The sequence below is a fragment of the Microchirus variegatus genome, assembly GCF_963457635.1.
Source record: "Microchirus variegatus genome assembly, chromosome: 4".
NCBI classification, from domain to species: domain Eukaryota; kingdom Metazoa; phylum Chordata; class Actinopteri; order Pleuronectiformes; family Soleidae; genus Microchirus; species Microchirus variegatus.
The window spans coordinates 14,735,399-14,763,182 of record NC_139805.1 but is presented as its reverse complement, the minus strand read 5'-3'; the positions used below and the strand labels follow the sequence as shown (position 1 = coordinate 14,763,182).

The following is a 27,784-nucleotide window of genomic DNA, read 5'->3' as shown; positions in this document are numbered from 1 at the left end:
AGAAGAATAACGTCCATTGTGGAGGTGTTTCACGAGCGGCAGTGTCTTCTGACTCTGGGTCTGACTCCGGGTCAAAGTCATAAAAGGGACTGCGGCGGGGAGTCGTGAAGAAGCTATTTTTAAACATTGTTAAAACAATGTTTTGATAATGAGTAGTAGTGCATCCACCGTTCCAGAGGGGGAGCTGCGCTTCTGAGAGCGGGTGTGCTGATTATGTCAATTCCGGGTATTGGCCAATCACAAGACGGTTAGGAAGGCTCTGCGCTGGCTGACCAATCACAGCACACTCTGTCTTCTGGGTGTGAGATTTATGTCTGAAATATCACGGCTCAGGACAGCGTTGGAAAAGAGAGATTTTTATCGGCTCGTTTACAGCAGCTAGGAGGTTTTTGACCATAAAAACAAGTTGTAGTATTGTTGTAGTATGTAAGTAGACCTCCATAACTAACATATATGTGCAACAGGACCACTCTATGTGAGCTTTAAAACCTGAAAGATGTTTTGTTGAGGTTTTGTTGAGTTCAGGCAGGTTATAAACAATTATGTACAGTAGTCTTAGTGATCCTTTGTTGTTTCTTGCTGTGAATCATTAAGCTATTAGTTTGTCCAGTGTTTTAGTTTATGACATCACAAATTAAATCCCACCTCAGTTGTTATTGTTTCGGTGACTTTAATGATTCCACCCTAGTCATTTATTTGTCACAGCACTATGATAAATAAAAAAGAGGAGTAGAATAAGCAGTAAAATAATATATACATAGGAATATTTCAATCCAAATACAGCCTAAGTACACTGATTTAATTATGGTGGCCTACTGTGCAGAATATACACTATAAACTACACGTTTCAGGCAAGATGTATTTGAACTGTGTTTATAAGTCCCAGGAACACAGTTAACTACTGTGGAAAGGAAATTATTTTGTGCCCTCTCTCTGCACAGTCTGACTCATGCAATCTGTTGCTTTTAAATCAAATGCTCTGTCTGAAGTTTGTTGTATCACACTAACCAATAGGTCTGAAAGAGCTTTTGTTGTCTGCTGGTATCAGAGCATATTGCATGTAGGCCTCTTCTCAACCTGTAGAGCGAGTCTAATGGAGATTTAGGAGGGTTTGACACATAGATTTACTAAGTCTGCCACTTAGCCAGGCCACTCATTCATACATTCTTATTCTCATTGTTCCCAGAGGTTTGGAGCTCACCTGTACTCCTGCATTGATGCTATCTATATCATATTTTTACTTGCTGAGATTGGAGTCAATGTACGTTTTCTCTGTAAAGGTCAGCACAGCTTCCTCTGGTTTAAGCTCAGTTCAGGGTCAATATACGTTTTCTATAAAGGTCACATCACAGTTTCCTCCATCAAGGTTTTATCCCCAAAGGCCTGACGCTTTATTGGACCTGACCCTTTCTAATTTCATCAGAATACAGCTGAAAAAAAGGAGTCTGTCTCTCCTTTTATCAGTGTCTCTCCCCTTCATTATTGTCTTTCTCTAAGTGTGAGATAGACACCAAATGCAGTTTAAATGTCAGAGCTGTTTGTCATAAGTGAATTATTAATGATGACACGCTGAAAAGACATTTTCCACACCACAAAACCATGTGTCTGTCAAGCGATATGCTGAATGGCGAAGGCAGCCTTATGGAGAGAGATAATGTGTCTTGTGGTAAGATTGAAATGTTGGCTCATTCGCGCGCACTCTTTGTTCATGTTTTCATTTAATACGTGCTGATGCATTCGTTTCAAGATAAGAATGTGTGTGGTTCTGCTGCTCTCAGGATGGAGAGTTTCTCATTAACTGAACAACTGATATCCTGCTGTATTCATTCGCTCACTCACACTGTATGTTTTGGTTCTACGGTGTGCATTGTGTGTCTTTGTATGTGCGCGTGCGTGCGTGTGTCTCCCTGTGTTTGGACGGTAAAGTTTTTTTGCGAACTGATGCTGATGTCCGTCACAAAGATGGAGAGAGATTGTGGGTTTCTGAAATGTGTGATCTATCAATAGACCGTGGTGCCATCATGACTAAATACATGCTCTGGGGTGTAAAATAAGGCAGTGAAGGAATTGGAAATTGGAGTATATCAGTGTGACGGATATATATATAATATACACACATAATATGTGTGTGTGTGTGTATATATGTGTATATATATGTGTGTATATATGTATATGTGTATATATATATGTATACATATATATACATATGTATATATATATATACACACACATATACATATACATACATATATATATACACATATACATATATATGCTGTATATATACAGTATATACTGTATATGTATATATATGTGTATAAGTAAAAACAAAAACATGCAGTGCCACCCTATTTTTAAAAGAAAATATTTATATGTATAGTATGTATGCTTGTTTTTCCAGCTCTGTAGTAATTCTTGATTTTGATGACAGACAGACACTGCATAGTGATGAAATTGTGAAAAAAACAACAACAAATGATTAAGTGACATATACTGTGTAATCACAGCACGTCCAGTTTGATTTGAGACTTTTGTTGTTTCTCGCCTCATGTTCTTGTCAATCTCAAAAGATTTTTAACAGTATGAGGTCGGAAAACACCAACAAATAATTGAAACATCAAGCTGTGTTTAAGCTCAGCGGTCGTGTGCTGAAGTTTGCGTGTTTGCTTAACGTGCTGATGTTAAGGCAGGTGTACAGTATACAGTTCACTTTACTGTACAAGTTGAATGTGAATACTGAAAATAATTCTGAGGGGAACGTGTTTCTTTTTCATCAAATCCTCCAAAGGTTGTTAAAGGTTTCCGAAACATTTTATATGGGTATTCTCTTTTTAAAGACGAAAAATAATTGCTACTCAATTCACAGTACTATGTGTGTACTTTATTTTATGTGTTATTTAATAAATCTGAAGGGTAATAAAAACATTTTTTTAAATCTGCCATTGGCAAACCCCCAAAAATCTCCCCCACAACCCATCTGTGAGTCCTGATCCAGTCTCTGGGACAGGGACGAGATGAACCAAAGCTATGTTAATGAACTGTCAAACCAGACCATTCTGTGATGTTAGTTCAAAGCACCATCATCATATGGCTGGCTGTATATTGTGTCTCACTACTGAAGAGCATCTGTGTCCTCATTCCTTCTGCGTTAGAGTCTGAAATGTTACTACCATACATCTCTGGGCTCGTGCCCTGCTTTACTGACATCAGCTTCATCCCCTAAGGGAATTCTGAAATATGGCCTCTTGTCCTCCATAGCTGCACCACATGACGACATAATGCTCTCTTACGTACCATTGCGTATCCACGTTCAGATGATTTTATGCTCATGTACACACACAAAACATGATGTACGTGGTTTGCAAGCACTTGCATGGATCAACATTTATTAACTGTTTAATAAATAATGACCTTTGTTGTTTGTTGTTGAGCATCGTCTTACAATTGTTTCAAACTCTTTGCTTGATTGAAATATATTAAAATAAATTAAATTGTCAGTTTTCCCCACACTGCACACTTTGCAATGCTGCAATTACGCGATGGTTTGCACTATCGTAAGCCAACGTGTGGTTATTACGGTAATTTCGCACGTTCTGTTGCAGGAAGCTGGCGAATCAGCATCTTTGTCACCAGAGAGGGAAAAACGCCTGTACATAGTTTGGCCTATTTTTGAGACAAAAGTCGTTTTTAATTTATTTTAAATGTGTGTTATACGCAAAATATGGTGTTCATGTACAACTACAGTTTGTTAGTTTTTAAATATGCATTTTAAATGTGCATTGAATTGTAATTGAAAAACAGGCAAAAAATTAGCAAAAATGTCCAGATGGACATTTTGAGGCTTAGGTCTTAAGGTCTAGGTTTAGGATCTTGTTTTACTGGTGAAGGGAAAAAAAAACAGAATTTTGCAAAATGCAACTTAAAAAGATCTATGCTCACAATTTTTTTAATTTAAAAAAAAAAAAAAAAAAATGTTATTTAACAACACTTTTAGTGTACATTAGTGATAGATAATCATTTTAAAACCGTGCACTTGGACTTTGTTCCACAAAAAGGCTTTGAAGATTCAGCGCTCGCCTGAGCAGCTTGTTTGCTGTACAGCTTCTGCTGAGGGAAAACAAAAGGCAGCATTTTAATGTTGACCTCACATACTGCCCTGAGATACGACGCCACTTAGCACAGGAAGCAATATGACCTGTCAACCTGCTCCTCCGCTCGCTTTGCACACAGATAGGAGAGTGACACACACACACACACAAGGTACACAAAGGACGAACAAGCTGCCAGCTAACATTTGGGAGGAGGTGATTCAGAGGGAGGGGGAAAAAGGTCTCTTTTTTTCTGTTTTTTAATGTTTCTTTGGCAAAGTTGTATATTAAAATGAAGCTTGTGAGAAAAGTTCACAGTTTTAGAGAAAAGCTGCTCTCTGTGTCTGTCTGTGTGTTGTATTCGACACATGTTCACACGACAGCTGTCACGTGCCTCACTGGAAATTAGAGTTCTGACACACTGAGGAGGATGAATGTGCCCCCGTCGTAGACCTCGCAATCACTTCCCCATCCATTTATTCATTTATCCTCAGATTTAAATATCAAAGATGACTGTGCTGTGTTTGGGGAGTTCAATGCTGTTTAGCTCATCGGAGCAGATAATACCCTTGTAGTGCAACAGGATTTCTTTTAGACACAGATGCATTCCCACCAAACAAGAGATTTCAGGCCTTTCGGGTCCCAATTTGAGATTGCAGTTGACTCGTTCTCTGTGTGGAAAGCATTTCCACCCACTGTTTGAGGCTTATGTACAGGGGGAGCCAGCCAGAAACGTCTGAAATGTGTGTTTGAGATATTCATCAAACCCAACCCCCCCATTCCCCCTAAACCAGAGGGTCCAACTGCAGCTGTGTGACTTATGTTTCTCCAGGAGGAAGTAGTTGTGATGAATGGGGGACAAGGATGCTTGGTAAGCACAGTGAGTCCTCATCAATATAGTAGCAAACTGAGACTTCAGTGCACTGTCTGTGACCTCTAGTTGTGCTGCTGAGAACTGCACAGAGCACAAACTGACTCATGCATGCATTCATGAGTGGATGGTGTTTATCCTGTGAGTTAATCATTTGTCTTTGGTTGTCATATTATTTGAAAACTAATGGGTAAATATGTTTAAAAAAGAAAAAGTATGGGTGTGGGATCATAATCCAGCTGTCTTCATGGAGCAGATGGATCAGAGCAGATTAGAATAGATTTTCTAGAGAAATGTTCGCAGTGAGAACAATTCAGTGACACCACACACTGTCTAAAGATTTTTAAAGGCCTTTTTGTTTTACTGGACTCACTCATCTACACGTCGGACCACTTTTTGCATTTTGAGACGAGGCTAAAGAGAGTCTTCATTTTTGAGATGTGTGTGTTTTTAAAGGTCTAATTATGTTATCATCAAGTTAAAGTTTGAAATATCTAAAGATTTTAAAGTTCTTTCTTTTACAGGGCTCCACACACTGGAGCACTCCTTGCGTTTTGAGACAAAGATAACAATCTCAAAACCAAAGTTTGTTTTGATCCCGTCCTGTGTGTTAACTTAGCTTTCTGTAGACCACCAGAGGGCATTCATAATCCACACACTGCGGCTTCAGTCGAGCTTTTCTACACAGTATGTTTCCTAGATCAGAGCAGCTGCCACTTTAGAAGCCACTGGATAATGAAGCGGGGAAATGCATCATCTCGTGTGGAGTAAAAAATACAACATATCAAATCTGGCAGCTGCTGGGACAGTCATTATCTGAATAAAGTCACAAACACACACACTGATTTATGGGGTTTATATTCATTGGATTTATGAACATTGATCCAGACCTATGCTCATATTAATACAAGATTTGGTAGATGTGTGAAGAGTTCATGTCCCTTTCCTTTATTTTATTTTCCTCTGCCTGTTTTATTCAGGTACACTGTGCACTACATACCATAGTTTCCCCTGGGCCTCAGGGTCACTTCCTTATGCACCAACCTTTTACAGCTTATAGCCAGCCCTTGCACACCTCTGGTAATTTCACACTCGGCTGTTGACGATATTGATCTGTTGGACTGCCAGTTTAACACTCTTCTCATTCCCTCTGATTTTGTGCCAGGTAGATATATGGACTGATGTATGATTTAATTTTAAGAATAAATGGCTGCAGCGCCAGGCAGTTGCTGCAAATTCCTTATTCATGGCTTTTTTGATTAGCCCACCACCTGCCTCCTTTAAGTTGTATATTTTGATGGATTTCCGTCATCTGGATTTAATGATTTTTTTTTTTTTTACCCCCTTTTTGTCTATGAAATAGTTATAAAGCTCAGAAATGTCTCGAGTTCTCCAAACCATCTAAATTCGTTACTTTCAATGTACAAGCATATTTTGGTTTTTATTCTGCAAACCTATTCCTCCTCAAGCATCTTACTTAAATTTGACTTCAAAGGTTTTTATTGCCTAAGGTGACTAAATAAAGTGAAGTCCATTCACGTTTCTGTAGCCTTGAAAAACTTTGATGCGGAAAGATGTCAGGATATCTAAACATCTGAGAAAAGGGGAAAAAATGCTTCTACTTTGAAATAAACCTCAAATCTTGGCCAAAAACACTTCACTTCCTGAATGTTTTTTTGTCCTACCAACTCTGTATTGTCTGGTTTAAATGAAGCATGATACAACATTGACAAATGTGCAGTGGAATTGATGCTTTCTGCCCGAGCTGAAGCCGATCTGCCATGCTGCACTGATGTGGTATGAATGTGAAGCTGAAATTATGATTTCAAGTTCAAGGGAATGGGGGACTGAAAGTAGGAAATATATCTAAAATCTGATTAACTGCACAGGGCATCACTGGTTCCTGGCAAACACAAAATAATGGCCGCTGCAACAGGTGTAGAAGCATCAGTGTGTGACAAGCTGGAAATACAATCTTTTTCTCTTTTAAAATTCATCACAGCCCTCACTGTCTCACATATACATACAGTTGTTATCCTAGCCCAGTGTCCCTCTGCGTCTTATATCTGTGAAAGTGACTGACATAAACATCTTGCAGCCACTAGCTGGGTTTCCATTACCCCTAGAAATGTGCAAAACCTACACATAGCAATAAAAAGTGGGAATGGAAACACCAAAATTTCACCACATGTGGTATGGAGAAATATTGGTGTTTCCATTCCCAAGTGGTTTTTTAGACGTGTCAATATAAAAGTTTGTCACAAAAGTATAAAATGCTCTCGGCCATCTTCCTCAAAGTGGAGACTCGCAGGACAAGATTTTACGAGGAACAATGGGATGTTGTGAGACTAGATTGCAAGAATTATGAGTCATATGCAAAACACCCTTCAATGGAAACACCTGCAAGTAGCAATTTTAGAAATCATCCATCCATCCATTATCTACCGATTTATCCTCCATCGGAGGGTCGCAGGGGGTGCTGTGCCTATCTCAGCTGATATAGGGTGATAGACGGGGTCTCACCCTGGACAGTTCGCCAGTCCACCGCAGGGCCACATAGAGACAATCCATTCACTCACACTCTCACACCTACGGTCAATTTAGAGTGACCAATTCACCTAATGGTGAACACGCGGGGAGAAAAATTGTAGAAATATTTTTTTTATTATTATTTTGGAAACTACTTTCACAATCACACTGTAGAAGAGGATATATGTGAGGGAAGATGGAGGGAGTGAAAACGAGGACTGTGTGTTTACCTGTCTGCAGTCTAACCTGCTCATCTGAATTAGCTGTGTGGCACCTGCAGTTGCTATAGTGATGGCACCTTGTGAGATACATGAGTATCCATTATAATGTAGCTGGACATTTTAAAGTCCGAGTTGATTTTCTGTTTACGAACAAGGAACTACTTAATGAACAAATTGGCCGCTGCAGAACAACGTGGGAACAATCCCACTCATGATGAGATTTCTGTTCCTTGAAATAATGTAGTACCTTCATTGGTCACTAGGGGGAGATAATCTCTCAGCAATCTTGCCCATAAGCATACTTCAGTGGAGTACTGAGTGCAAGTAAATGCCAGTAAAAGGTCTCCCTTGCAAAAAAGATCTTTTGATCTCTATGGGACCAACCTGTATAAATAAAGGTTAAATACAATAAATAAACACACACACAAATGAGTGTTTGACAGGAAATATGAAACTGATTTTGTCAGATTTAATATTTGTCATCAGCTGAAATGTGCCATTGTTTTATTAGCAAATACTTTGAAACAAACTGACAAAGCCTGCCATTATGATCAATGTTTTTTGCACATTTATGGAAGTGTTTGCAGGTTGTCTTCATTTCATTCTTTTTTGTTCCATTTTAATAACTAATATTTTTCAATGTTTCTTTATACATAATGTGATGTCCTGATGTTTCACTACAGTGAAAATGAATAAGTGTTCACCTTAATATGAACAGTGTGCTGCCAAATGCTGCATTGCAGTGCTTTATCATCTGGTTGTACTGTAGTTTCACTGGACCTTAAATCAGTGTGAAAGCCTATTTTTCTCAAACACTTCAAACAGTCTGAGACTGTTTCTCTTCTATGTCAACAAGTTCACCTCAGTGGATCCAGTGCATGCTGTGGAAATGTGCTGAAAATATTATTTCTAGATAATGTCACAAAATCCTAAAGCAATCTTCTTAGCTCATTAAAGCGATGAGGTCTGTCTTTGTTTGCTTTGTTTGCTCTGGTTTTCTGGCTGCAGATCTTTCGGTGCCCAATTGTTGCTTTGACCCCCTCCAAACTTGTGATGTGAGAGAAACTGGGTTAACAGCATGCACATGGACATATTCATTGAGACAACCGCCCTAATTCAGCTTTCTGTGGGGAACAGTAATTTATATAGGCTACTCCATAAAATGTAGGGTTACAGCAACAGATTCACAGGGCTGAGAATAGGGGCCATGTCAGTTCAGTTGCTAGGAAACAAGTAGGAGGAAGACAACAGTGGAAAGCAGAAATCTGGGTTGGGTGGAGAGACGGGGAGAGAGGGTAAGACAGCTGTAGAGCGAGAGAGAGGAGGGTGAAAGAGAGAGTCTGCCGCAGGCTACATGTGTTTCATCACATTTCCTTCAGGCACTGATCAAGGCCAGCGGATGAATTTAACAGTGCTGCTATTTTCATGATGTTTCACAGAGAGACCACTGTTGAATCTGTCAACCCCCACTTGTAATTATCCATGTTTCCATGATCAAAAACACTCTTCTTAATGCAAAGCCCAGAAACTTAAATGGTAGTTGAACCTGTTCAGCTCATCACACACACGCACGCACGCACGCACGCACGCACGCACGCACGCACGCACGCACGCACGCACGCACGCACGCACGCACACACACACACACACACACACACAGATCCTCTCATGTTCCAACCATTACCATCTCAATGAAGCTAAATATAGTCTAATCTCCCGGCCCCTTCATCTCGCCACATCAATAGGTCTGGCTTTGTCTTCTGCATTTGTCCAGAGCTTCTCTGTGTTGGGTTTAATCCATGTTTTTGTAAGTCTGAGCATCACCCAAAAAAGAGAGTACAAGCCACTCAACTTACTGATAATGTGTTAGATTAGTTCTAAGTGAAAGTTAATCGTGTGTAAGTTCTTAACTCTAGTAAGGCATTTGAATTACTGTCTTAAAACTGTTGTAGCACTGGCTTCAAGCATATGGTCATCCACGTCTCCAACTGTGCACCATATGGGTTTCTCGTTTTTCAAAAATACTATCATTACATTTGCCAGTATGGTTATGATTTCCCTCATATTAATTAATTTGTCACACATTCTGCAGGCTCCATCAGATGTGCTGACAGACTGTGTGAACAGATTGTTTTTGAGCTGATGCAGTTGTCTTCCAGTCGATAATTACTGTGCTTTCTATGTCTATGAAATAATATGCCGCGTGTGTGCGTGCGTGCACGCGTGCATGCATGTTCACATGTTCATGGATCAGCAGGGATGTGAAAAGGCTGTGGTGGGGGGAAAAAAAACAACCAATGAACCAAACAAAATGCAGACAGGGAGTTATGGCTCTGTGGTTATTAACTGAATTTCATGTACTGTGAGCTGCTATTTGGCTACAGTGCATTAAATCTCACCTTGAACTGTGCCTGTGTGTTAGTTTGATAAAACAGAGAGATACCACGTTATTGTCATCAATCTCGACTCACCTAAAACCTCCTGTTTTCAGGTTGTACTGTTATGTTTATGCTGTTTTTAATTGTTGCAGCAAATATGTGTAACACATACGTAAGTCGGACAATATCCTCTCTAAGGATGTCTTGTTGCTATAGAAACTAATATGCCAATGGCAGCTAAAAAAAACAATGTACATTTTATATTACCCTGCGGAGAGCCACAAAAAACGTTCAAGCTAATTTTAATTCCTCAAAATCACAGTTTAAAAACAGTCAAGTAAACATCATTTTTGCCCAGTTCAGACACGCTGGATTAAAACAAACAATTTCAATGGAGGCATAGTAGGAAACAAGTAATGACATAATGAAAATAAACACGCATACTGACGTGATGTGACACTTTGACTCCATGTGTGTTTTGAGCGGCTCTTTTTATAGCTGCACAATTAAAGCCCCTCCCATGTTTCCCATGTTAGCCACACTGATGAAAATGTGTTGACACAAATATAATATATAATCTTATACTCAAACAGATTCCTTCTGACGTCCCTCTGTCTGTCTGCCTCTCTCACACCATATAGAACAACATAATGGCTCAGGTTCATCATTAAGTATGAGCTGTTAAACTTATTTACAGAAAATTCATATTGTTCCCCAGAGATATAAATATTGTCCCATTTCATTAAATGCTATTTTATCGTATATTTTGCAGGAGTGAGTAATATATATTTTTAGTACTGCCTATTTAGTTTTGTTGTGATAAGTAATGACGCTGAAGTTGTCATAATATTTCTCATTGGATGTTTTTAGCAGACCAAAAACAAATGTGTGAGTTGCACGGTATCAGTGTTGTTCCAAATCCTCAAACCACATAAACTCTGTAATAAACCATTGCCTTTAGAATTAAGTATTTATGTGAAGACAGCATAAACACTGGCTTCTCATCATTTAATCGAGCAGATACAATAATCATTATCAGAATCAGTGTGGTTTGGATATGGGAGAAAGAACAACACAAACTCTGATGATAAATAATCACATGATAGATGATGTGTTGACCACAGGCTGAGAATGAAAAGTGCACCACCAGCAGCATACGACCAACATGTGAGTGAGGAATTCACATGTCTGGCAGCGGCAGTGATTATGTGAGGTATGTTGACTTATTTCAGGATAAACGAGAACAAGGGAAAAATAGATCAGACTGATATTGGTATCAGAAAATGCTAAAGGCTACACTCTTAGAAATAAGGGTTCCAAAACAGTTATTCTACAAGGACTGAGTTCCTACCTGGAACCATTTGTTTTTAAAAAACCCTTTCCTGAAGAAAGTGTTTTTCAAGGGTTCTTGGTAACAGTAAGAACCATTTTGATCCAGAGAAACCTTTAAAACCCCTTTCCTGAATAAAGGGTTTTAAAAGGGTACTTGGTGGAACCATCCAAAAGAGTTCCAGGTGGAACCTTTATAAAAAGGTTCTACCTGGAGCCAAAAAGGGTTTTCCTATGAGGACAAGCTGAAGAACCTTATATGGTTCTACTCAGCACTTTTATTTCAAAGAGTGTATGATATCAGTATGAGACTGTGTTAAACAAATATTCATCCATCCATCCTGTGTGTGATGTTCTTGTATTCCTTGCTGTGCGAGGACCAAAAATCATATAAACCAGGGGTGTCAAATGTACGGTCCACAGGCCACCAGAAGGTCAGTTCTAGATACCTGTGACCTTGTAGATCCACTGTGATATGTTAGTTAGTAAATTTAGGCATACTCTTGTTGAAATTACCATAAGATACTTACTAAGTGTAAAACAAAGGGAAACATTCGGAGTCCTTGTTGTTTTTAGGTTATTATGCTAATATTTTACTGGTCTGGCTGACTTGAGATCACATTGTGCCGTTATGTGACCCCTGAACTAAAATGAGTTTGACCCTCCTGGTATAAACCATTCGGAGTGAGGACATTTTGGGAAAGTGATGACACTCACATCTTTGTTCTGGGTTAAGACCTGGTTTTAGGGTTCTGGTTAAGACCTGGATTTAGGATAAAGGTTAGGTTCAGGCATTTAGTTGTTATGGTAAAGGTTAGATTAAGGGGCTAGGCAATGCATTATGTCGATGAGGGTCCTCACTATAAATGCTGCACAAACGTGTGTGTGTTTAACAATCAAACATGCACAAATGAACGTGTGCTCATTCTCCTGTGTTTTTTTTAAACAAACCAGTGTTTTCCCCTCAGGGTGAGCAGCTAATTTAGTTACAGTCAGACTGTCAAGGGAAGTGGACGACAATGACCCGGTTTCAAAATACAAACCCACCATGTAGATCTCTGCGCACTTGTTCTATTTTTGAAATAAAATCTTTGTTCACACCTCAGTCCTATATGCCACTAAGTCCCATTACCAGAGCAGGGAACTGTCAACCTGCTGTCATGACAGCAGGTAACCGTAGTAACCCTGCATTCCTCAGTTAGATTTCTGCAGGTTAGACATCTTTTGCAGTGAGGAGAAGATTTTCCATCATTAATATCATGTCTTCAATGTCAAATTAGATGCCAGTTCTTTGGCAGTATTTACCTTATATAACTCTTACACAAGTTGAGTTATTGTCACTGCAATGTAGGCACCTTCTCATGAACTCTTTCACTGTCCATTTTACTCCATCTTCTTTCAAAGAAGTACTCGGTTTTATTTGATGCTTTATTGATCATGTAAGTGCATGGTAAGAACTTCATTTGACTTAACTTCAGTATCCATGTTTTCTTTAAGTCATTTAAATCATGAATTGCTTGCAGGCAAAATGGTGCATACTGTGTAGAAAAACATTCAGAATGGCAACACTTATTTAAAAGTGAGAAATCTATGAGTATTTGTTAACGGATGCTGAATATTTATCCTCAAATGGAGGATAAACTCAAGCCAAGAAGATTTTTAATTAGCCATAGAAAGCCAGTGATTAGTCAAGAGTCCTTAAAGGTCACATAGAGTGGTCCTGTTGCACATAAATGTTAGTTATGGAGGTCTACTTACATATATTAACTTGTTTTTATGGTCAAAAACCTCCTAGTTTCTGTAAACGAGCCGATAGAAATCCTCTTTTCTGACGGTGTTTTTCTGCTGCGAGATTTCAGTGTGAACTTTCACCCCCAGAAGACAGAGTCTTGTGATTGGCCAGTACTATCCAGCACATCCGTTCTCAGAAGCGCAGCGCCCCCCTCTGGAACGGCGGATGCACTGCTCCTCATTATCAAAACATTGTTTTAACAGTGTTTAAAAATAGCTTCGTCACGACTTCCCGCCACAGTCCCTTTTATGACTTTAAACCGGAGTCAGACCCAGAGTCAGAAGACACTGTTGCTCGTGAAACACCTCCACAACGGACGTTATTCTTCTTCTGCGGTTCAATGTACGCAACCGGATGTGCCCGGACTACCGCCCGGAGCAGGACGATCGGTTGTTCAGGAGAACCACTGCTTACGTGACTATTACGGGATTTTCAGTGATCTCGTTGAGCCCCGAGATTACAATAAAACACAACGTTCTCAGCAGTGGCTGAACTGTTTGTTTTGAACCGTCAGGGCTTCATAAACAAGGTAATGACGCAGATACACACCAAAAAAACAGCGTTAATAGGAACTTCCGGTCTAGTTCCGCTTCAAACAAGCTCTCATGTTTGTTTGTTTTTTCCTTAAAAAATATAACATACCTTTTATTCAAAAGGCGTTTTTAATTCAAGTGGGAAAACACTGATCAAACATTGACTGAAATCATCACCAGCATCAAAGACTAACTGCTGGCTCTTTATATCCCCACTAGAAACAACCGTCATTCCTCCACCCTGATCATCCCTGTTGTTAACATCCAATTACCATAATTCACCCCTCACCTCTCAACCAAGAAAGCTGTGACTGCTGCTGCTGCTGCTGCTGCTGCTGCTGCTGCTGCTGCACGCGCTCATCCTGGCACAAAGCTGCTGCTGCACTGAAGGAGTGGAAAAATAAACATTTATTTCACACATAAGTCTGAGTCTGAAACACCCAAAGAAAGTGAGATGTGTTTTTTTTTTCTTCAGCTGAGAACTTGTACGTCTCTTCATCACTGTGTATGAGACAACACATTCCCTGTCTGTTATATGTTCTATTTTTAATGTCCATAATGAGTTGGAGGCCACACACCATTGAACAGTGCCTCCGTCATGGCAGCATCAGTGAATACCCGCCAGTGTCAGTGTCAGTGTTGTAGTTAATCTCCTGTGATTCTTTTCTTTGTCTTCACTTTCCATCACTGTTACTTCACATTCTCAGCTTAAAAGTGGCTTTATGATACATTTTTCTTCATATATTTTTGGTTGGTTGTTTGTAATAGAACCCAAATGGATACTGTTGCATAAGACAAGGCAACATTTATACAAGAGTTGTAATCTTATGACTTCAGCATATCATATTAGATGGAATATCACTTAACATATGTCCTGAGAGCATATAGCTGTGATCCCTTCTGTGTGCACAGCAGCAGCATGACTCCCCCTCACTATCATGCCTCGGCAATAGTAGGTTCCAAACCCTGTAATTATTCAGAGACTCTCGCTTCTGTCCTCGCCGCGTTCGCTATTGCATGGGCTTCATTTCGCAGGAGGTGTTTGTTTACTCAACACCACCAGATCGCATACGTGACCAGCGTCCTCTTGGGCGTGACCATGCGCGCAAGGTGAACAACAACCGTGGCTGTCACAGCCTGGTCCCTCCTGGATTTCACTTGTAAAATAAAAGTGACCCAAAGTGAAGCATTTCTCACGAGACAAGACTTACAATGACTTCCTCATCACTTTCATCAATTATTGTTTTCATGACATGACTTGATTTTCCCTCTGTGTGTTTGCAGTCAGCGCACGGTTCAGTCTGTGCGTTGTAAGAGCCAGAGACAGAGGTTTGGAGAGGTGTGTTCATGCTGTCATATTAGGAGGCAGACACGGTTGTCTTCTCTCTCACAGTGCGGGGGGAGGGAAGAGCGCCAGATAGATTGTCTTTTATTCTGTGACGCGTTATTTTGGGGGACAACAGGATTGAGCTCATGTGTTAATCGGCCATCAGAGGAGCGCAGAGGAGAGAGGTGACCAATGTGCTCTGAATTAGTCAGTGCACTGCTGCTAGTTAATTTAAAAACCCATGGATCAACCTACTCTCCTCCTTTTCGCTCACGGTACTGAGGATGGCTGAAGACGTGACCTGTTGCGGCTTCTCGTGTGGCTCTCTTTCGTGTTTGAGTGGATAAAACGCTGCAAAATGAATCCGGTTTCTCAACTTCACATACGACTACAGATTCGTCAATTGAAGCGGGATTGAATTACTTTTTCTTTTTAAAATTTGTTTCCATTTTTCTATTTACGCACTTGGGAGTGGACTATGTGCTGCTGACAAAAACCACTAAATGGTTATATCTGTTTTTGAACTTTAAGGAGAGAGTAATTGTTTTTTTTCTTTCTTCCTTTCCTTTTTGTCCTTTACGAATAGAACTGAAAGTGGTCAAACGGACCTCGCCACTCCGCGGTCACAGCGAGCGCGGCACCGCACCCTGCTGCTCTCTGGGTGTCTATAACCTCCTTCCCCCTCCACTGTCTCACACCCGTGTGGTTTGCTTTTTGGCAGAATGGCCCGGTTTGGAGACGACGTCCCGGGCTTGTTAAGCTCAGGGGATGGAGGGTCCGAGCGCAACCGGAACCGCGATGGCGCGGCCGTGTCCACAGGTGGCATCTCCCCAGCCTTCAAGCAGACCAAAGCGCAGCGTGCCCGCACAATGGCCTTGTACAACCCCATCCCGGTCAGGGAGAACTGCTTCACCGTCAACAGGTCCCTCTTTATCTTTGGCGAGGACAACATAATCAGGAAGTACGCCAAGAAAATCACTGAGTGGCCATATCCTTTTCTGCTTCTCGGTGACGATGAAGCATACAATGTAAAGTACACATCACTCACGCATTGTCATGTGGGAGAAACATACTTCAGGTGGGTAAGCCGTCTTTCCCTCCTTCACACAAAAAGTGAGCACAGTTACGCACAAAAGCAAAGTCGTGAAACCGTTTTTTCATCTGTTTTTCATATGAATAATGTGGGAAAGTTCAGCACCATGGACAGCGCACATTGTATTGCATTGACCATCTTGTCCTGAACCCTAACCATAACCAGTTAGTACCTTACCCTAACCTTAACCTAACTACAATCCACATCTGAACTCTAACTTTAAACCCAGGACCTCAGCAAAGAGGTTCAGCAATAATGTTGTACCTCATTGCTACATAGGACCAGGCTTTGAGGACTAGTGGTCCTGACAAGGTCGGTGTTTAAGCCAGAAGAGGTAACACACACAGAGTCTGGAGTTCAGTGTATAAAGTGGATTATAAACTGCTGCTTTACTTCATATTTACTGATTGATCGATGAAAATACAATATGATACTCCAATAGGAACTTGGGAATTGAGAAAATGCCATAGGACATGCAATAAATCTAACCTCTTGTGCCAGTGGCACTGCTAGAGTATATTGTAATGAATCCATTATATCCACAAGAAGGTAAAGGTGTATGTCGGTTTGGCACAGGTTATAAAAATAGCATCTGTGTAGACACAGAAATGACTGTAGAAGGGGAGGAGTTGTCAACGGAAAGTGGATTATTGGAACAGAGAGGTGTTTCTACAGGCATGGCAGTAAATATTTTCTGTCAACAAAAGACACAACGCCCTGCTCCTGCTGCTGCTGCTGCTGCTGTATTCACCGGCTCTGGTGAAGAGTTTTTACAAATATATAATACGCAAGAGATGTTGTGATGGTTCAATTAATTATTTAATTAAAGGACACAAAATTGTTTGGCAATTATTTTTGATAACTGAGTATGTTTTTGCTGCTTTTCTCTGTTTCATATCAAACTTCAGGTTTTGACTGATCGGTGAAAATGAAGACAACTCATTAGAAACACAGTAGCACTGTGTGTAGGCCATACTGATTATTATTACACAACACTTCAGTTATGATGCTTTCACCTGAATGGTTATTTGGTTGCTTTCTCAACCCTTTAGTTCCTGAAAAGGAAGTGACTGTTTTTCCCTCTGCTTGTTGCTGAGGAAGATGGTGATATGCAAATGTCCATTGGTTGCCTGTTTGTGCTGCTGCTGTGCAGCTCACCAGGTGTCTGGGCCAGGTGTGGCCTCTTCACTCCTATTGTTCTGCTCCATTCATCAACTTCCTGACTGACTGACTGACTGACTGACTGCTGTTTTTTGAAAACCCAGTACATAGAATGTGTGCCTGGTTCTCTTGTGGTTTTATCTGCGTGGGTCCATTCATTAAGGTGATTAATAATATTAACATGATGAACTTCAACCAGCTGCTAAAGGAGAATGTTTGAGGTGTGTTGTGTGTGTTCTTGTATTTGCTGTCTCATTATGACATGCTCTGACATAGACACTGTGCTTGTCAGGACCAGTAGTTTGCATAAGGGACCAGAACCTGGTCCTAATAATGCAGAACCTCATTTCTGAGGAACTAAGGGGTGGATTTTTGTAAGGTGAAGGTTAACTGGCATTAACTGGTTATGGTTTAAAGCTTTGCGATTAGCCCTAACCCTAACCCAAATGAATGGAAGTCCAAGCACTGTCCTAAGAAGAATAGTTGTGTAAACCTGTGTGTGTGTGTACGTCTGTGTTTTCTTCTATGGGTATCTTTGTGAGGACCAAAAAGCTGTCAATTATTAGTTGTTTTTTAGGAAAGTGAGGACATTTTGGCAGGTCCTCATGTTCTGTCACTCCTTAAAGGGGCTTTTTTGAGGGTTAAGACTTAGGGTGAATTCCAATTCTTTGCTTAACCCTCAATCTCAAAAATGCGCGCTCCCTCTAGTGCAAGTGCTGTCCCGATTCTCAGAAAAATGAAGTTGAGGGGCAAGTTTAAGGGCTGTGTCGCCCTCAATATTGAGATTTTCCGACACCACCCTTGGGAGCAAGGGCTACCCAGAATGCATTGCGTGTTTTCACATAACAAAGATGGTGCCGAAAGCAGCAAAACGAGTACGCTACAAATGAAGTATTTTCTTTGTTAATAGAGATATAAAAAATATGAAAACCATTGTATTATCTTAGTTTAGGTCCATATTATAGATTACTGACGTCACTTTTGTATAACATTTATTTTTGTTTTACGATCTTTTGTCAATAGCCGGCCGGTGCGCACACGCGATCGTTTGCTATCGTTTACTTTTCAATAAGCCGTGGTGTGTGATAACTATCAGCTGAATATGTCCGTGGTTGTGGTATTTGTATGAGTATCATCTTATAACTAACTGACAACCTAATAACTTGACTGAAAAATGGATCGTAATAAATAATCGTGACATAAATGTGTTCTTCTTCTTCTTTTTTGGAGTTGACAGACTGGACGCAGCTTTCGCATTATTCTGCCCCCCACAGTCTGAAGACAATCTGCATTTAAGGGGTGTTCCATTTCTAAGTGACAAAATAACCCTCAACACTTGGTTTTGAGGGCCAGTTAAGATTAAGGGTTGAGCTTGAGGGTTAAGATAGGAATTGGAATTGGCCCTTAGAGTTAAAATCGGGTTTAGCTTACGGTTAGGGTAAGTGGTAGGATTGTGCATTTAGATGTGATGGGCTAGAGAATGCATTAAGGCTGTGAGAGTCCTCACTACGAATGCTGCACAGACATGCAGTGTGTTTGTGTGTGTTTGTTATTCTGGCTTTTTTCAGTAGGTGGGTCTAGGGTTGGAAATCAAACTTAAATACATACAACAAACTCCCTCTGTATCTCCCAATGTTGAAAGTGTGTTTTCATTTAATACCAAATTTTCACATCTCATCAACATCAATGAGCCAATAAGCTTGGAGCATGCGGTTTGGCTTGGTTTGAGATCCAACAGTGCTTGTTATTGGCCGTCTCGAGGCTTGTGCAGAACATTATAACCAGTGACACCAGGCTCACTCCCCAAAAGATCAGAGGCTTAACGTGTGTGTGTGTGTGTGTGTGTGTGTGTGTGTGTGTGTGTGTGTGTGTGTGTGTGTGTGTGTGTGTGTGTGTGTGTGTGTGTGTGTGTGTGTGTGTGTGTGTGTGTGTGTGTGTGTGTGTGTGTGTGTGTGTGTGTGTGTGTGTGTGTGTGTGTGTGTGTGTGTGTGTGTGAGAGAGAGAGAGAGAGAGAAGAGAAGATCAAACATGAGATGACAAATTTAATGAAACACTTGATGCACGGAATACATGTGAGTGCAGACGTTTGCTCCGTGTTTAAGTTTTAATCAAAACTCAGCCGTAGTGGGGTCATTACCAGTAATGATACAGAATAACGGTGCATAAACAACAGGCTCAAATAAGAACACAGTTGGTTCTAAATTCAGAATATTGTTCCGTAGTGACCAGAGAGAGAAAGCAGCCGGACTGAACAACCTCCAGGTTAATGTGCTGTTGTGGAGGGAGTGTCTCATTACGTCTAATGAGCTCTAGTGTATCTGATTAACAGACATTAACAGGGATTATATGGAATGACGTCTGATTCCTGCGCCACGTGCTATTAAACGAGTCATAACTCACTGAGTCATACTTTATTATATTGTTAACTAATGTGGTTTTAAAGAGTGATGTTGTTTTCTGCTCACTGTGGCTCATTTCACCACGTGAATCGTGTTTCGAGAGTTGAGGCTTAGGTAAACCTAATTATCAACACATTGATCATACTGATAAACTAAAGACATTTTAAAATGTAAGCATAATATATATTCTTTATTCAAGAGTCTTAGATTAAAGGATTAATACCACTGTTATACCTTCTAAATATCACATTAGAGTGAGCACTGATAGGTTTTGCACAACGAATGGAGCCTGGCTCTGTCTAAGGGTAAAATAAAATCAATGTATCGCCTCTAAAGCTGTTATTGAAGTTGTATTTAGCAGCTGATTATATCTCACCTCACCCTTTCCAATTGTTTAGAGAACGTATACAACCTTCACTTAACATCAGAACTCAAAAGATCTGTAGTTGTAGGCTGTTGTAAACACAAGGTGGTCCAAATGCTATAGGGTAATGAAAAATTAATGCAAATGATAAATTTAAATTTAATTCACATACTGTATAAACATTTAATGTTTCCTAATACTGTATAAACATTTAATGTTTATACAGTGGCCCTTTAACACGTTATGTCTGTATGTGTAATCTATACAATAACACAAGTCTCTTGTCTCTGTGTAGTTGCTGGACAACTACCTACTGCGTTGCCTTCTTTATGAAAATAAACTGTATATAAACAATCTCAAGTCACTATATTTCAGTTGCACACCATAAAAATCTTGAGGAAAAGAGCATAGGATCAAAAACTCTTAACCCCCTTTCATGTTTTTATTGAGTCGTCATTGCAGTTTTAGGCGAGTACAAATGATGGACGATGGACAAGATTCTGTTTGGCTTGGAAACTGAAAACCTAATCAAAGAAGGAATCTGACAGATCAGGGCATACATGCTCCTTGCCAGACTTATTATTGTGAAACAAAAACATAAATAAATGATAATAATAGAAAAGGGTTGTATTAGGACATATGTTTTGATATTTCATCCTCAGCTTCTCTCCCAAATGTAGTATAAATAATATATAAAAATGTTCTATTTTTCACCACTAGCATCTAAACCAGGGGTCACCGACCTTTTTGAGACAGAGAGCTACCTTAAGGGTAAAAAATAATATGGAGGGCTACCACATTAACATTTTTTTTTATTTGTTTACCATTTAAATGATTCATATTATGCATTAAACTGCATACACATTCATTCCAGTGCTTACTCCTAACGATTACCAGTTTTTATAAACAATATCAAAGATATTTTACTGAGCCATCATACGGATACATGCAAGTGAGGTGAAGTGAAGTGAGCCCGCGGGCACCGTATTGGCTGCCTGCGGGCTACCAGGTGCCCGCGGGCACCACGTTGGTGACCCCTGATCTAAACACTTAAACTGACTTTTACACATTTCTCAAGCTGTTATATTTCAACTAAGTTTCAACAAGTCGTCCTTTTTGATAATTAGTGCATTGACTCAAAGCTATACTTTAACGAATAAATTGTCATCTTTGCACATTTGTTAATAAAAATGACAAACTTCCCTTGGGTCCAGCTTTTCAATGTCAGGATTTAATGTATATTTATGATTTAGGAGAGAACACGAAGACATCGGTCTGGACTCATTTTGACATTTTGCAGACAGCATGAATTATCAGGAAAATGAACGACCGATTAAGTGATCATGAGAGTAATTATTAGTTGCGTAGAAGAGGGGATGACACTCTCTTTCTCACACACACACACACAGCCTCTGCAGGACGTCTTGTAAAGGTCAACATTGTGGTTGAAGCGCAACTTGCTGCTGCCACGGTAGAGTCTCTTTTTCTCCCCCCTCTGAATGCTCAATTAAAAATATGATCAATCCAGGAAATATCCAGAGACTTCTGTGGTTTGTGCATATAACATTGAAATCATAAAGACATGTATTAGTGTTCGTTTGACAACCTGTTTTTTGATATCCATGTGTGAAATTTAATGGAAATAAGAGGCTCAGTATAATTGAGTGTTGAATCTGTCAGGTTAGACTCAGTGGAGGTTGATGGAGGCCTGGCAGGGAAGAAGCAGGGATAATGAAGCAATGGCCTGAGCCTGGTGAGGACTGGCAGCTGCTCCTTCTCTCTGATCCACACTGGGATCCCCCACAGTGGGAAGTTTCCCATTGAGAAGATACACCTCTAAATAATTGATTGTTGGATTTAATAGCGTTTGTTTCATCAAGGCACAGAAATAGCCATGAGAGAGTAGGATGTGTTTGGCTTGTTGGTTTGTCAAGATATTTTTATGTTCAGAGCAGTTAAGGTTTTAAAACAGGATATGTCACTGTTGTTTTTATGAGACATTCAGTGAGCATTATAGGAATTAGGGGTGAGCCAATTCTATACGCGGTTATATCGGTTGAACGATTTTGAATAAATATCTAATTGCGATTATTTTGATTGTGATCGATTGTGGTATGATTTGCGATGGGAATGGAAATCTTAACATCATTATTCTCATTTTCATTCGAAAAACAGATTTGTAATTGTTTACTGTGTGATATTTGTGCAGATCTGTAAGAAACAAAGATGTTCCCTGCAATCCGTATCATAAAAATTATAATTTGAAGCACATTTTGGCTTTAACAAATGTTGCGCCTCCTGCGATTTGGAAATTGATTTCGATTCAAATTCGATTAATTGTTCAGCCCTACATGACACTGGTCAAAATCAGAATTTGTGACACTGCTGGAGAATCGTGTCTGCATGAAATGGCTGCCACAAATGTGTTGTTAACGGCTTCATAGATTAAAAAGTGTCTGAAATGACTGATATCAGTATCGAACAAGACAAAGTACATGGTATATAGTGTCGTTCATCTTAACTCTTTAAGGAGAGTAAAGTGATTGGAACTAGGATATGAAATGAAATTTGTGTACAAATGGCAAATAAAACTAGTGAGTCTTGACATTAGTGTATTACGTACAGACTGAAATATTGAGCTGCATTTATACTTGATTGGATTGACCAGCCACTTCAAGCAGATGTGAAAGTGACGTGGGATAGAAAATGGTTTCTGCTGTCAGTTTATTCTATTGATTTGATCCTTGTCGTTCTTAGCTGTGCACACTTGAATTCTCAGCAGAGATTTAAAGTGTCTCCAGGCTTGAGCAGGACGCCGTGATGACATCGTCAGCTCCACTTCTCTGTCTGTTGCTCTTCTCTGCACACATGGCACACACTCAAACACACCTGCATAAAGATCCAGTAATCCTCACGAGGCTCAGGATTCATTTTGGTTTTCACCTGCTAACGCTATAATTAGTGACGAGTGTTTGGACCCAGCCTAGGCCTGATGGTGCTCACAGACGCGCAGCGCCTCACACTCCGTCTCCATGTCTATTTTTGCATGCATGTTTGAGGACTCAGGGCAGAGTGCCAGCGTCACTGTGACTCACAAGATTACTCACGAGACACCTCGTCGCTAAAGTTGGTAGACGATCCGTGATCCACGTCACACACCAGCTGACGCGCAGGCTTTCAGTCAAACATCTGAGAATATCTCTGTTTGTAGAGAATATAAATACTTTATAAGGCTACAGAGATTTTATGTTCATATATACATTGATTAAACATTCTCCCCTCGGCTTGAACAGGTAGAATAAATGTGATAGAACATTTTAATAATCTGTTATAATAATAACACTTCCCCTTTACTTCTTTGTGTTTGAATGCTCTTCTTTCTTGATGACCTTGAATTTTTTTAAAGAAATGACTGCAGTTTTAAATTTTGGGCAAAGTACAAAACATTTTTCTTGATAAATCCTTCTACCTTCTGTGTGTAATTTATTTGACTGTTATTATTACCCTACAAGCTTGTGGTTATAAGTGGCATAAATCTGGGTGTATCAGCTGCCTTCTTATGGCATCGACTCTTGGCTGGAAGAGCTTGTTGCCTGGGATACGTATCTCCTCTCTTTCCATTCTCCCCATTTTCTTACTCGTTCCTCTTTGCTGTGTGTGTGTGTGTGTGTTTGAGAGAAAGTAGGATGTTGTGACCTACTATTGCTAAAAGCTCCCAGTCAGGCAAAAGTGATGCTACCTCCTGTAGGGAGGGAATCAAAAGGTGCACTTCACTTTATAGAAATATAAATGGCTCCTCAGCTTGATACAGATATCGTGTTATTAGGCCTCTTTTATGTCCTCATCATCTCAAAAAACAACAGTTGCATAAGTCAGTGGAAATTGGATTTCAAACCACGCACACACTGTCCAACTTGTGTGCTTTTTTAAATAGGAGATGATGTGACTTCTGTTTCCCTGGCTGCACAGACACAGCTGCCAAAACTCTTGTCAGTTACATCCACACATAAAGATTCTCATCAGTTCTTACATGTGGCCTTAATAGTATTATATATCATTGTATAGTTGCAACTACTGTGTTCTAATCAACAGTCTCGGCATATATTGTTAAAATAAATGATTATTATTATATTATCTATACATGTATTTTTTGTGTTTGATTGAGCAAATCAAATCTGAAATTAAATCACACAAGGATTGCAGCTCAAAGTGCTTCAGAAATAAAAGGAAAATAAAATTGAAAAAGCAAACACAACGAATGAAAAGCAAAAGTCAAAGTCAAAAAGTACAAAACAAATAAAACATAACACAGGGTTGGAATAAAAATGAGCCAGTTGATTGATAAAGTTAATTGATGAATATTTTGAATGGGAATCTGTGTTTGTGTGAAAGGTCACAGGTCACAGTCTGTGCTGCAGTCACTGAGTCAATGTGCGGTGAACTTATTGGTGTAAGTCTGAACTCCTTTGTGCTTGTGGGACTGAAGTCTGTCTTCTCTCTTCATCCGGCATCTCATTGCTCACACCATGTCCCTGAATAAACCCTGCTTGAAAAACAACTGTCACAAGCTTTTGACTCTTGATATAACCACCATCTTCTCCTCCACTGATCACCATCTCTATTGCTCTTATCATTTCCTCCTGTTTCTCTCCTCTAATCTCCCTCCCTGTCTGCTCTCTGCAGATTTAAGCTCCCTTCTTTCCTACCTCTCCTGCACATAACCAGGACAGAAGGGACTGCCCACGCAGAGTATTAGATAAAGAGCACATTGCTGGCTTACCTCAACCTCAGAGCAGCGAGAGTTGAACTGACAACCAATATAGGTCCCATAAAACAGACATTAAAGCTTGTCATAAGAGTCGCCGTGTTTACAGGATCACATCCCACTCACACAGGATGTGGTCCAAGTGTGTGTGTGCGCTTGTTTTTCATTAAATCAGGACCAGTTACAAAAACTTGGTCATAATGAGGCAGGAACTCATTGGAAATGGTGAAGTTTAGAGTTAAGATTTGAACAGAGCTAAGGGATAACTCATTGTTGAGCCTCTCAAAATGAGTGGGAGTCAGTGCAATTCCTAAGAATAGCTGCACAAACCTATGTGTGTGTGTGCACCTAATCTCAGATAAGGTGCAGTCTGTGCCTGGTTGTGTCTACAGCCCCAGGGTTTATAACATGCAGGGGTTTAATACGGACAAATTGTTGTTACAGTCTTACAGTCTACAATCTTTGCTCTTATGCTGCTATGATTGCAGCACTGCATGGGCTTAAATGTACTGTCATGAACTGGACATTTCTATTTTTTAGTCCTGCACTGTATCTGAATCTAACTCTTCCTAAAAGACTTGATCTATCTATCTATCTATCTATCTATCTATCTATCTATCTATCTATCTATCTATCTATCTATCTATCTATCTATCTATCTATCTATCTATCTATCTATCTATCTATCTATCTATCTATCTATCTATCTATCTATCTATCTATCTATCTATCTATCTATAACAATTGTCTAAGTTCCTTAACTTCAGCCTTCTACGCCGTTCGAGTACATGATCCTCGCCACCATAATTGCCAACTGTATTGTTTTGGCTCTGGAGCAGCATCTTCCTGGAGAGGACAAAACGCCCATGTCCAAGCGACTGGTGAGATATTCACACAGTGAAACATCTACGTCTCACACACACACACACACACACACACACACACACATGCCATACAATCTTCACAATCTTATGTCAAGTTGCTGAAATGGTTTCACTGCTCTCTTGTTTTGCGTGAACAGGAGAAGACGGAGCCCTACTTCATTGGGATGTTCTGTTTTGAGGCTGGGATAAAGATCATCGCCCTGGGTTTTGTTTTTCATAAAGGATCGTACCTTAGGAACGGATGGAACGTCATGGACTTCATTGTCGTCCTCAGTGGGTGAGTGTTTGTGTTTGTGTTTGTGTGGATGCAGATCAGAATCATTCTGTGACATTTATTGCTCTTCCTGGTTGTTTGTCATCTATCTGTCTATAAAGCTGACCGTTAGTCAGATCGCCCTAAGACTTTGGATATGGGTTGAGCATGGCCCGATGGTGTGCATCCTTGATTTTCAAATTTTTTGGAGGAATTTTAATTTTTTTCGCTGATTTATCACGCTGCACTTTCGCTGACTGGCAGACGGTCACAAAACAGCTAGCTACGCTAATGCTAATCGAACACTAAAAAAATTGCGTTGTGCCTAATGAGTTTGCACAGTGTTTGTATTATGTTAGCCTTTACGTTCCTTATCATGCATTACCATAACTGAAAAATCTTCTTCCGCTCCCACTATAGGAATACATACTTCCAACGGCCACTGCACTAGTTGTTTTAATATGCAGCACACAGTTGTTTCCGTGAATTTCCCTTTTCTTTACTTTTAAATTATATTACCAAGTTGTTGTATGAGGGGTATGTTTAATGGTTTTTGTAGTCAGTTAATTTTTGTTTCTGTGTTTCTGTCCCACGCCACAATGGGATTATGAAACACATTTTTGGGTACATTAAATGAAATTAAAGAAGAAAACAGACAAATCAAAAATAATAAGTGACTGACATAATGAAGATTGTGAAAGTTATTTAAGTGATTAGAAGTAGTTCACTGGTATTTGGTACCCAAATACACTTCATGGTTAACTATCACTGACCGCTTTCTCTTTTTTATCTAGACCTCTTTTATATCGGACTGAGCATGAGATGGTGTAGACTCTTAGATCTGAAGTGGTTAGAGCTCATAAAACCATCATTTCTCTTTATGAACATCAATTGAACGAACATCAATTACGTTGTTGTAAAAGACTCCAGGGGGGTGATGTTTACCACGGAGTCTATTCTGAGGGGAAAGTTGTTAAATTTAAGGGAATTTCAAAAACCAGGCACCCTCCCTGGAGACGTAGGTGTTTCACTGTCAGAGCAGAGAGAGGAAATGCAATGTTTCAGAGGGTTAGCTTGATGAGAAAGCAGAATTACCTCTCTCTCCCTCTCTTTTTCTTGCTCTCTCCCTCTCTCTCTCACACACACACACACACACACACACTCACAAATGAAATATTAATTCACAGCGCGGAAATACAAAGGGTGGCAGACAGGGTTCTTAGAGAATTCTACATGATTCTGGCTGTTCAATTATTGATGAGCTGAGCTTGGGCTCCTTAACAAGGTTGACTGTTGGAGAGAGGAAAAGATGTGCAGGGTTGGAAATGTTGTGGAAGATTGTAGGGATTGCAACAACTTGATGTTCCGCAGCTGTGAGGACTTTGAGCCCCACGGTGAGTTACTGTGTGACCAAAATTAGACGTTTAATTAAAACACAATGAGACAGACACATTCTAATGGATGTTCTAGTCTCACCTCCCTGTACAGGAGCAGAGAGGAAAAGACTGAATGCTCCAGAGGCTCTTCCAAAGGTGACGGGGGCTGTAATCAGACTTTACTTTAGGGATACGGGAGCACTTATTGATGTGTTTGTTTCTTTTAAAGTAGTCAGCCTATGCTTTAAAAAATCTACCTAAGCCATTGGCTGCTTATCAGCTCCATCTCCCTGCTGCCTTTTGTGTGACTGCCAAAAAAACAAGGACACACATGTTAAAAATATACAATATAAAAATATATCTCTATGCATGTATCTACAATTTTCTGCAATTTCTGCATCTTTGAAATGTCTTTTAAATG

The 27,784-nt window shown here is 39.9% G+C and overlaps 1 protein-coding gene across 1 annotated transcript in view; it reads left to right on the top strand.

The window, feature by feature from the left end:
* Positions 1–27,784, top strand: part of cacna1ea (calcium channel, voltage-dependent, R type, alpha 1E subunit a) — a 90,530-nt gene that overhangs the window by 15,008 nt on the left and 47,738 nt on the right. Inside the window, exons 3-5 of the mRNA XM_083888058.1 lie at positions 15,790–16,054; positions 25,618–25,731; positions 25,872–26,011. Coding sequence (XP_083744184.1) covers positions 15,790–16,054; positions 25,618–25,731; positions 25,872–26,011 — 519 coding nt within the window. The remainder of the gene's footprint in view (positions 1–15,789; positions 16,055–25,617; positions 25,732–25,871; positions 26,012–27,784) is intronic.